Genomic DNA, 12,254 nt, shown 5'->3' on the forward strand with positions numbered 1-12,254 from the left:
TATGACCGTCTGAACGAAACACATGTATTCTGGTCTAGTCCGTCTGTTCCTCTTGCGTTTCCGGGAGACATTGCGCTAGCTGTCCCAGGCTGTTGCTTCGGCGTTTTTGGTACGGACGACTGATTTAGTTAGTTACTCTGAAGTTTCTTTGAGATGAACATTCAAATGCAACGGCTTACAAAAGTGTGGTGAGATTTCAACTGGCATTGTGCAGCTAGAGTTGCTTGCAGGATTTTCAGATCTTCTGTGTCCCGTTACAAGAGTTTAGTAAGGTAGGTAGCTCCTGATGCACATAGCACAGGATCAAGTTTTCATTAATCCATGCAAATAGTGGTGGAGCAGTTTGCCACATGATCCATGTACAGAGAAATATAATTCGAATCCATGGAACTCACAAGGAGACATCCTCAATTTGACCTCATATTTTAAAGAGAAGAAAGTACAGTTGCAAGGTATCAGCCCCAGAATTCGATTTTGCGTGAAAGTTTTTGCCACAGTTCTGATAGTAGTTATGACCTGAAAGCATTACATTTAAATATGCGCGTTCACCTTTTCTCACTAGCTCCGTCATACGGCATCCGTATGTGTCCGAGAACGAAGTACAGCGCAGTACAGTGAATATGAAGTTTGTGAGCTACCGTTTTGAGACTGATAACATGGTTTTTTGTCTACTGTGTCAAAGTGAGCAATTTGTAAACTGTAGCTTGTGCCAGTGATTTTTTTGGCTTGAACATTTTTATGTTGCGTTTCACAAATGCAGTGTAAATGAACGAAACAAGTTAGTGGCTCATTAAAGAACATCATATGTTGTTTACCCAGCTGGGCACACGTGGCAAAAGCTAGAACATTTTATTTCACTTTTGACATGAGGACAGCTGCTCTAAATTCTGACCATTCTTTTCAGCAACGTAATTTTAGGGTTTATAAAAATTTTCATTCTGATGAAGACAGCCATAGTAGGTGTCGAAACCTAGGTCCATATACCTACCGCTTATGTGCAACCGGTTGGCTGTTTAATTCTGTGTTGAAACTAGTATACGGTTGCTGAGTAACAGCCATGCTTAAAAGTGCATGCCTTAACTGTAAATTGAAAATCATTAACTTCATTTCGTAGTACTTCTTCATTTTTATTTATGTTGATAATGATGCTGCAGAATATCAATACGAAAATATTGTTAAAATAATGTTGATCGTATATATGCTTGAGTTTGAAAATTCTGTACTGATATTAGTTAAATTTTTCACGTGAAATAGGATGTGAGCTCGAAAGCTACTTCAAAACACATTGGTCGGATGTGCTCACATTATCGCTCCTGTTCCCTCGTCTTCAGCTTCGCGATAGCAGGCTCGGGTTGTCACTCCACTGTACAGCACTTCGCGCCCGGGCATTAAGTGGCGGCAGTTGGGTGTTGCGCGCTCCAGCTTAAAAGCTGTACTCTCAGAACATCAAAACTGCATACTGTCAGAATTATAGTCCAGATTTTTCACTCGTGCTTCATTCCTAACGCCAATATCTTCCAAGTGTATGTTTCTGTCCTTAAAATCTACGGTGAGGTTGGTAATGGTTCAAATGGCTCTGAGCACTATGGGACTCAACTGCTGTGGTCATTAGTTCCCTAGAACTTAGAACTACTTAAACCTAACTAACCTAAGGACATCACACACATCCATGTCCGAGGCAGGATTCGAACCCGCTACCGTAGCAGTCGCACGGTTCCGGACTGCGCGCCTAGAACCGTGAGAACACCGTGGCCGGCCCATCGGTTAGGTCCCTTAGGAATTCACACACATTTTTTTGTGGGCAAAAGTAAGCAAAAAATAAAGACTTCACACTGTTACTGAGTTGACTCACATGTCGCAGTGAGAGTCCAGTCTAAATCTTCTCACGCTTTTCTTTCACACCCCTTCTCCCACTTCCCGTTTTAGTGTCTTCTAATGCTTGCCATTCTTCTTCAATGGCGCAGTCTGTCAGCATATGTTACAATTTATGTAGTGCTCGTACATTATGACTCTTTGTGCACTTGGATATCTCATGGCGAAAATAAATCCAGAACCCGTCAAGTGAACAATCTGATTAACTATGCAGGAGGATCTGCAACGAATTGAAGCATGGTGCAGGGAATGGCAAATCAATCTCAATGTAAAAAAGTGTAATGTGCTGCGAATACATAGAAAAAAAGGATGCTTTATCATTTACCTCCAATATAGCAGGTCAGCAACTGGAAGCAGTTAATTCCATAAATTATCTGGGAGTAGGCATTAGGACTGATTTAAAATGGAATGACCAAATAAAATTAATCGTCGGTAAATCAGATGCCAGACTGAGATGCATTGGAAAAATCGTAAGCAAATTCAATCCGAAAACAAAGGCAGTAGGTTACAGTACACTTGTTCGCCCACTGCTTGAATACTGCTCACCGGTGTGGGATGCGTACCAGATAGGTTTGATAGAAGAGATAGAGACGATCCAACGTAGAGCAGCGCGCTTCGTTACACGATCAGCTAGTAATCGCGAAAGCGTTACGGAGATGATAGATAAACTCCAGTGGAAGACTCTGCAAGAAAGACGCTCAGTAGCTCGGTGCAGGCTTTTGTTGAAGTTTTGAGAGCATACCTTCACCGAGGAGTCAATCAGTATATTGCTACCTCCTACGTATATCTCGCCAAGAGACCATGAGGATAAAAGCAGAGAGTTTAGAGCCCACACAGAGGCATACCGACAATCTTTCTTTCCACGAACAACTGGAATAGAAGGGAGAACTGATAGAGGTACTCAAAGCACCCTGCGCCACTCACCGTAAGGTGGCTTGCGGAGTATTGATGTAGATGTAGAATTAAGTCATTTTTGACCAGCTGTTCGACTGTTCTGAAGCGACCTACTGCTCCAGTACCGTACTATGTTATAATTCCTCTTCTCCTTCTGCTGCTTCTTCTGCCTGTACTTCCGTTTCCTCTTTTTGTTTGTCCTCCCTTTTATCTCTGATTTTGCCCTGTTACAAAATGCGCCGCGAGCACGAGCCGCGTTTCCCTTACTCTGGAGCCTAGGACGCGCCGGCAAGTTGGGACCTCGGCTGATACTCAACTCGCGCCGTATCGCACTGAGGCAAGGCGTGTGATGGTGGTGTTGCAGGAGGCAGGGACGTCTTGGCTGCAGATCTGGAGGGCGGCGGCGCTCCGCAATCGATAGGCGGCGACCACCGGAAGGCTCTGCTGTGCCGGCCTCATCGCGCCTCGCTTCTCCTCGGCTGGCCGCAGCAGCCAGCGCAAGGGGGCCCGTGTCCCGTGCCGGGCGCCGCGACGCCAGCTGCCGCACACCACAAGCGCCGGTACACACCTTCCTGGTCCGCCAGCAGCGCTCCGAACGTTTGTTTCGTGAGTCCTCAGCGTTTTGCCGCGTGGTGGGCTATGGAAACGCCAACGGGAAAGGGGTGAATAATTCGGTACTGGCAACAAACGGGTGGGCACAGTGTTCATTAGTTATGGTTATCTCTCCCCCCCCCCCCCCCCCCCAAAGAGTGGCTTATAGCACTTCTCCACAGTCCTGAATCCTTAGGAAGACTCTTCATGTCTGTATAACTAGTGCAACCTATGGGGGTTCGACTGAAATACGGAGACACCGCTATAAATGCGTTCCTGAACGTAAGTGAAGGTGCTTATCAAGCCTGCAGCAAGCATGCTGACCGCGAACAGCACCTGTGCAGTGTCCTCACAACGTCGCCATTCTCAGACGTAGTCAGAATAGCGTTCTAAATGGTTCAAATCGCTCTGAGCACTATGGGACTTAACATCTGAGGTCATCAGTCCCCTAGAACTTAGAACTACTTAAACCTAACTAACCTAAGGACATCATACACATCCATGTCCGAGGCAGGATTCGAACCTGCGACCGTAGCAGTAGCGCGGTTGCGGACTGAAGCACCTAGAACCAGTCGGGCACCGCGGCCGGCCATTAGTGTTCTCTGCAGTTGTGAGTGTATTGTGACTGAGCTCAGTGAATTCGAAAGTGAGTAGGTTGTTGGTGGTCGTATTGTGACTGTTTGCGTTATCAAGTTAGGCGACGTGTTTGGACTTTCAGGAGGCACCGATTCAACGGTTTATACGGCATACAGGGAAAGCGGAAAAACATCATTCGCTAAGTCACAACGCGGACGGAAGAGCGTGCTGAATGATTGTGACAGACGGTCACTGAATAGGATAGAGATGGAAAATAGAAGACGACAGATGTAAAAGTTACTGCAAAAGTGAATGTCGTACTCGGAAGCTCTGTCGGCTGAAGAAAAATAAGAAAGGAGCCAAGCAGAAAACTGCAGAGCGAACTGGAATTCCATTACCGCCGATCAGCGACGCAAATCCCCGTAACAGGAAAATGTGTTGCCGATGCCATAAAATCTCGGCTACGAAGCAATGGAACAAACTAACTGTGCGGCTGGTCCCATCGGAGGTTCGAGTCCTCCCTCGGGCATGGGTGTATGTGTTTGTCCTTAGGATGATTTAGGTTAAGTAGTTTATAAGCTTAGGGACTGATGACATTAGCAGTTAGGTCTCGTTAGATCTCAGACACATTTGAACATTTTGAAGAAACTAATTTTATCGAATGAGTCTTGTTTCACACTGTTTCCAACCTCTGGCCGAGTTTACGTCCCAAGAGTAAAACATGGCAGGGGCTCGGTAATGATTTGGCAGCCGTGTTGTGGTATTCCGTGAGCCTTATGGTCAGTCTATAAGTTACCATTACTGCCAAGGATTAGGGAATCATTTTGACTGGTCAGCTCTACGTCAGGGTACAGTCCTTTTTTTCGCAATGTCGTTGCAATGTTGCAAGACGACAGAGCCCCTGTTCACAACCCACATCGTCCAGGACTGGTTTTGTGAGCACGAGGATGACCTGTCGTATCTCCACTGTGCCGCTGATTCCGGCGGAGGTTCGAGTCCTGCCTCGGGCATGGGCGTGTGTGTGTTTGTCCTTAGTATAATTTAGGTTAAGTAGTGTGTAAGCTTAGGGACTAATGACCTTAGCAGTTAAGTCCTATAAGATCTGACACACATTTGAACATTTTTGTAGTATCTCCCCTGGCCATCGTAGTCACCATATCTCAGTATTATATTGAGTCTTTGTGATCTACTTTGGAGAGGAAGGAGCGCGATCACTATCCATCACCATCATCGTTACCTAAACTCGCCACTATTTTGCAGGAAGAGTGCTATAAGATTGCCTTGGAGACCATGCAAGACTTGTATTTATCCATTCACCATTAACACCGTGATGGTCCACCTATACAAAGCAATAGAACAGTGATTTTTAATCGGATTGTATTGAACACGTCCTTAGCCGATTTCTGGAGGAATGTGGCACCAGCTGACCATGTACGATCAAAGTAATTACGGTAAACTGTGAGGCGGTAGTTTGTGGACCCAGATATGGTGCCGATGGTGTCCCGGTTGTGCCCCAGCGGGTTCAAATCGGGAGAATTTGGTGACCAGCACGTCAACGATTCTATTCCTCAGATACTATAGCACGATTCTGGCCATGTGACATCCTGAATCAACCTGCAAGGAGATGCCATCACCATCGAGGGAGACATAAAACGTGATATGACGTGGCGCAATAATATTCGTGCAATGCACAGCCATGATAGTGTCTTCGATTAGTGTCACATCTATCATGGAATCCCAGGTGAATGACTTCCACAGAATACCACTGCTCGCACTTACATGCTCCCCTGCCGCGGTGTATGCTTTGAGTAGGCGTTCGCTTCCACCATGGCGTAATGAGACGGTGTGTAGATTTGGTGTAAAAAGAAATGCGAGTCGCCTGGATAGGTGGTCCGCTTCCATTGATCCAGGGAACAATTTTGATGTTCCACTGCCAATTTCAATCCTATCTCGTAATATCGCTGGCTCAGCATGTGGACAAACAGTTCACGGAGCCATATGTTCCACCATGTGCGCAGAACAGTGTGCCTGCTTCGTATCCTGGTCTGCCATAACCCGTCGCTTGTCCATCCTTAAACACCGAGCAATATACGAAACACGACTGTCTGCAGTAAGGCATGGACGTCCCCTTCCAATGACCCTTTAACCATTTTCCTGCGATGCTCACGACATTAGCACGCGAACAGCAGACAGTCTTCGACCTTTGCGAAATGCTCGTTCCCTTACTCCATGTCTCATCAATCTTCATTTTGTCAAAGCCGCTTATGTCAGTGGATTTCCCCATTGCATTAGCAGCTCGCATCGCCGCTAAAACAATTCCCCACTCGTCTGTGCTCCGCTTACATAGTTTCCCTACCGCGTCACGTGTCCGCAAGCCGCCAAGTGGTGAACGGTGACCATAATGTTTTGGCTCATCAGTGGATATCCATTCCAACTTGCTTACTGTACTCAGGTATTGGTCTTCCTCTACAGTTTATATCGCCATTACCAAACTGGCCATTCTTTGACGCCTCAGCATGTATCCTGTCAACTAATTAATTCTTTAAGTGAAGTTTTGTCATAGAATTCTTTTCTTCCCCATTCCGTAGAGAACATCCTCATTATGTATCCTGTCACCACATCTAATCTTCATCATTCTTCTGTAGGACTGTATTTCAAATGCTTCTGTTCTCACTTTGTCTGGACTCTTTACCGTCCACGTTTAAATTTCTGATAGGTCTTCACTCCAGGAAAGTACCTTCAGAAAATAATTCGTAATACTTGAATTTGTGTTCAGTGATAACATGGTTTTATTTCTTTTTTAGAAATGCTGTTCCTACTGTTAAAAGTGTGTATATTATATCCCCTGCACTTAATTCTCGTTATTTATGTTGCTAATACTACAATGTCTCACTTCGTAATCAAATTCCCTCAGAACCTCCTGATTTATTTTCATTGCATACCATTACTCTTGCTTTCTTTTATTGGCATTCATCCAGTAATCTATTTACCAGTCAATTACAGAATGTAAATTGCCACCTCGGTTGAATACCAACTGAGGTGGCTATACATACATTCTGTACGTAAGTTAACCCACGGTTGCTGGACTTCAGCCTATAACAATGTTTAAAATGTCCTTACAAGTCGCTACATATTCCGTTCAACTGCTCGAGCAAGTCCTTTGCTGTTTCTGACACAGTTATATCATCGGCAAGCCCCAGTGTCCAGTCTTTGAAGGGCGAGGAATCACTTCTTTCATTAGTACGCTGACCTGAATCTGTAGTCCATATGAAGGCCCCAGTTCCATAAATTCTTGATTACCACTCGTCATTCTGAGACTTTTACTAGCTGGCATTAGTTGAGAGTACAAAGAACAGTGGCGAGTTTCGTCACGAATCGTTTTAGTGAGGACAATATCCTCATGGAGATGTTAATCACACTCCACTGGTAGACTTTACAAGTAAGGCATTGTAAATCACGGAGATGTTTACTGCTAAAATTTCTAAAGTTCTACTCTCTGACGCAGAGAGTCAGTGACGACAAATTCGCAAAGTTCATTATTTTGACCGCAATTGGTTTTGTATATTTTTCTGTTATTTTTCACATATTTTTCATATAGATCTGATTTGTGTAAGCCAGAAGTTGCAGGTTTCAAAATGTTACATAATTCAAGTTAAAACTGTGGATCCCGCTATAACAGAGAGAGAGGAAGGGGTGTGTGTGCAATGGCAGATAGGCGCGGATGTAGAAAAATGTAAGATAATGCAGATCAATAGGAAAAACAAACCCATAATGTTCGAGTACAGCATTAATAGCGTGCTGCTTGACACAGCCACGTCGATTAAATATCTGGGTGTAACGTTGCAGAGTAATATGAAATGGAATGAGTGTGTAAGGATTGTAATAGGGAAGCCGGATGGTCGACTTCGGCTTATTGGGAGAATATCACGAAAGTGTGGTTCATCTGTGAAGGAGACCGGATACTGAACAGTAGTGCGATCCATTCTTGAGTACTGTTCGAGTGTTCGGGATCGTCACCAGGTCGGATTCAAGGAAGACATCGAAGCATTTCAGAGGCGAGCAGCCAAATCTGTTACTGCCAGGTTTGAACGACTCGCAGGTATTGCGGAGGTGCTTCGGTTACTCAGATAGGAATGCCGTGGAGGGAAGCTGACGTTCTTTTCGGGGATCACTATCGACAAAATTTAAAGAACCGGTGTTTGAAGCTGAGTGCAGAATGGGTCTGCTACGAACAACATACATTTCGTGTAAGGAGCACGAGTATAAGATAAAGAGATTTGGGCTCATACGGAGGCATATAGACAGTCATTTTACCCTCACTGTATTTGCGAGGGGAACAGGAAAGGAAGCCACTAGTGGGTGTCCAGGGTACTCTCAGCCAAGCACCATGCTGTGGCCTGCAGATTGTGTATGTCGACGTAGATGTAGGTGAGGCAGGAGGGAGAGGAAGATGATGAGAGAAAGACTAGATAGTCAGTTACTATCTTGTGCTTCCAGTTGTGTGTTTGTTATTTGTGTATATTTTTGAATGTTGTTAACGTATTTGTAACTTGTGTTAGACATGTTAGGAACGAATTTGTTAACTTGATATCATAACAATAAGCAGTATAGTGTCTCTGCTCCAAAATACTTCCCTATACACGGTATTCGGAAATACCCGTTACAGATGTCTAGGAGTTGTGGAAAGGTGTGAGTACATAATATTTTGAATACGAAGCCATGACCGAAGAAGTATTGTTTCCATTCTACGACCGTTTCAGCTCTGCTATGTAACGCATCCACATCCGTGGAGGGAGAAAGAAAAGTCTCGGAGTTGCTTGTCCTGGTATGGAGTAGGATAGACAGGATGACGTGTACTTGTGGGGTCGTAGGCGAAAAGATTCCTGTGAGACGGAGAAACATCTGCTGGCATGAGTTCTGGCCGCAGCACTAGAAACTGAAAAGACACCAGGTGGGATAGAAAGTGTATAGCAAGACATGCCTCGTAGATACAGTGTCTGAATCAACAATGGTGATCGCCACAATGTAATGAATCAGTACTGTTCCTTACGTACAGTATGCTGGCCTCTGGAAAAGTGTAAACACGTAATATTTAATTTTTAACGCAAGACAAAAACGCTTAAGCGACACATGGACGTTTCGTTAAGTTTCCTTTCGAGTTGTTACCTAACAATTGTATTGCGACAAGCCTAATTCAGTTACTCAAGCAGAAGTAGACGAATTAAATATCTGAATTAAAACCGTAGTAGAACGGAAACGGTACGTTTTCGGATATTCGTTCGGATTTAAAATATCATATAATGACTCACCTCCAACAAGTCCAAGAGGTTTTTAATGGGATTTTCGGAACACTTCGTGTAAAGATATAGTCTGTTGCAAAGTTATCTTTATTACGAATAACACATTTCGCCAGGTTAAGGCTTCCTCAAATTTTGTTGAAGAAAAGGAAAGACAAATACGTAATTATACACAATTACAACTTAAGGGCTTTATTCTAAGTTGCACTAAACTTTTAAAATTAACACTCACGAATGGCTAATGCGTTATCTGTAAAATATAGCTTCCCAACCGAAACCATCTCTTTATATAACTATGGAAACCGGTTGCTGTAGCAACTATGGAATGGGAAAAGCTGAGAAATATTTACCTTTAACCGACATCGTATAGCTTAAGAAGCATGTGAATGTTCTTAATGTAACACCCAAATAATCGGTACGAGTATGCTGTAGATATGACAAATTCATCCCACAGGTGTTCCTCCGGAAGGAAGAGGATGTTGAGAGGAGCCGTCGCCCTTCGCCCAGCGCGCGAGGAGCAGCCTGCGAGGCTTTCCCGCGCACTGCGCCGCTGTAACAGGTCCGCGCGCTGCTGGGGCGAGCCTCTGGTCAAGAGAGAAGAGAGCAGATCTGCTCCGGACAATGCCGGGGTCAGCAACGACCGGGATGCGCCGCGCGCGAGCCCAGCGACCTGCCGGAGCCTGCGTTCCCACGGACCAGCTGGACCGCCGCCGCTGCCGCCGACCCGTTCCGCAGCTTCGGCCTCAAAGGGTAAACGCGACGACGTGGATCCTGGCAGCATCCGCGACACCAAAACCTGCCACCTCGGTGAGAACATTCGGCCCCTCTCCACAGCTAACAACTTTCTACACGATCCTCGCGAGTGCTGTATTGGCCCAACAAATCTCCTAGCCAAACAGCTCAGATTTTCTACTCATTTCTATCTAAAATAAAGCTACAGCGTAACGTCCCTTCCATGCGTAGGTCAGTGGAGGAAGGTGGGAAAAAATAATTTCTCTAAGGGATTGCCTGGAAATTAACCTAAAATAATTCAGGGAAATCACGGGAAACGTAACTGGAGACGCCGTGGTGGGAGCTCTAACCTCACTCACTGCGAATACGAGTCTAGTATCCTAACCTATGCGCTATCTCTCTCTGATCGGATGTGCAGAAGAATCTGAAATACAACAACGCCTCATTGTAAACGTGTGGTTTTAAATGGAAAGATAGACGTCGTTGTCAGCTTGAACGCGGGGGTTCTTCACCCGATAAGTGGGAAAGGTCATGCAGTGCAGTTTATCAGGAACGATATTTACACCACTGGCAATTGAAATTGCTACAACAAGAAGGCTCAAATGGCCCTAAGCACTATGAGACTAAACTTCTAAGGTCATCAAACCCCTAGAACTTAGAACTACATAAACCTAACTAACCTAAGGACATCGCACACATCTATGCCCGAAGCAGAACTCGGACCTGCGACCGTAGCGGTCGCGCGGTTCCAGACTGTAGCACCTAGAACCGCTCGGACACTTCGGCCGGCTACACCAAGAAGGAATGCAGATGATAAACGGGTATTCATTGGACAAATATATTATACTAGAACCGATAAGTGATTACATTTTCACGCAGTTTGGGTGCATAGATCCTGAGAAATCAGTACCCAGAACAACCACCTCTGGCCGTAATAACGGCCTTGATACGCCTGCGCATTGAGTCAAACAGAGCTTGGATGAAGTGTACAGCTACAGCTGCCCATGCAGCTTTAACACGATACCACAGTTTATCAAGAGTAGTGACTGGTGTATTGTGACGAGCCAGTTGCTCGGCCACCATTGACCAGACGTTTTCAATTGGTGAGAGATCTAGAGGATGTGCTGGCCAGAGCAGCAGTCGAACATTTTCTGTACCCATACAGGCCCGTACAGGACCTGCAACATTATCCTGCTGAAATGTAGGGTTTAGCAGGGATCGAATGAACGGTAGAGCCACGGGTCCTAACACATCTGAAATGTAACGTCCACTGTACAAAGTGCCGTCAATGCGAACAACAGGTGACCGAGACGTGTAATTCATGGCACCCCATATCATCACGCCGGGTGATACGTCAGTATGGCGATGAGGAATACACGCTTGAAATGTGCGTTCACCACGATGTCGCCAAACACGGATGCGACCATCATGATGCTGCAAACAGAACCTGGATTCATACGAAAAAAAGGACGTTTTGACATTCGTGCACCCAGCTTCGTCGTTGTGTGTTAAATCTTATAGGACTTAACTGCTAAGGTCATCACTCCCTAAGCTCGCACACTACTTAACCTAAATTATCCTAATTACAACCACACACACCCATGCCCGAGGGAGGACTCGAACCTCCTCCGGGACCAGCCTCACAGTCCATGACTGCAGCGCCCAAGACCGCTCGGCTAATGCCGCGCAGCTCGTTGTTGAGTACACCAGGCGCTCCTGTCTCTGATGCAGCGTCAAGAGTAACTGCAGCCATGGTATTCGAGCTGATCGTCTATGTTGCTACAAACGCCGTCGAACTGTTCGTGCAGATGGTTGTTGTCTTGAAAACGTCCCATCTGTTGACTCAGGGATCGAAACGTGGCTGCACGATCCGTTACAGCCGTGCGGATAAGATGCCTGTCATCTCTACTGCTAGTGATACGAGGCCGCTGGGATCCAGCATGGCGTTCCGTATTACCCTCCTGAACTCACCGATTCCATATTCTGCTAACAGTCATTGGATCTCGACCAACGCAAACTGCAATGTCGCGATACGATAAACCGCAATCGCGATGGGCTACAAAACGACCTTTATCGAAGTGGGAAACGTGATGGTACGCATTTCTTCTCCTTACACGAGGCATCACAACAACGTTTCACCAGGCAACGCCGGTCAACTGCTGTTTCTGTATGAGAAATCCGTTGCAAACTTTCCTCATGTCATCAAGTTGTAGGTGTCGCCACCGGCGCCAACCTTGTGAAAATGCTGTGAAAAGCTAATTATTTGCATATCACTGCATCTTCTTCCTGTCG

General features: G+C 45.5%; 1 protein-coding gene across 1 annotated transcript in view; it reads left to right on the top strand.

Moving 5' to 3' along the window:
• LOC126349156 (uncharacterized) overlaps nt 1-12,254 on the top strand; it is a 369,106-nt gene that overhangs the window by 346,076 nt on the left and 10,776 nt on the right. The window contains exon 3 of the mRNA XM_050002409.1: nt 9,685-10,037. Within this exon, the coding sequence (XP_049858366.1) occupies nt 9,707-10,037 (331 nt within the window). The 5' untranslated portion in view covers nt 9,685-9,706. The remainder of the gene's footprint in view (nt 1-9,684; nt 10,038-12,254) is intronic.

This window comes from Schistocerca gregaria, chromosome 1 (assembly GCF_023897955.1).
Source record: "Schistocerca gregaria isolate iqSchGreg1 chromosome 1, iqSchGreg1.2, whole genome shotgun sequence".
Taxonomy (NCBI): Eukaryota; Metazoa; Arthropoda; class Insecta; order Orthoptera; family Acrididae; genus Schistocerca; species Schistocerca gregaria.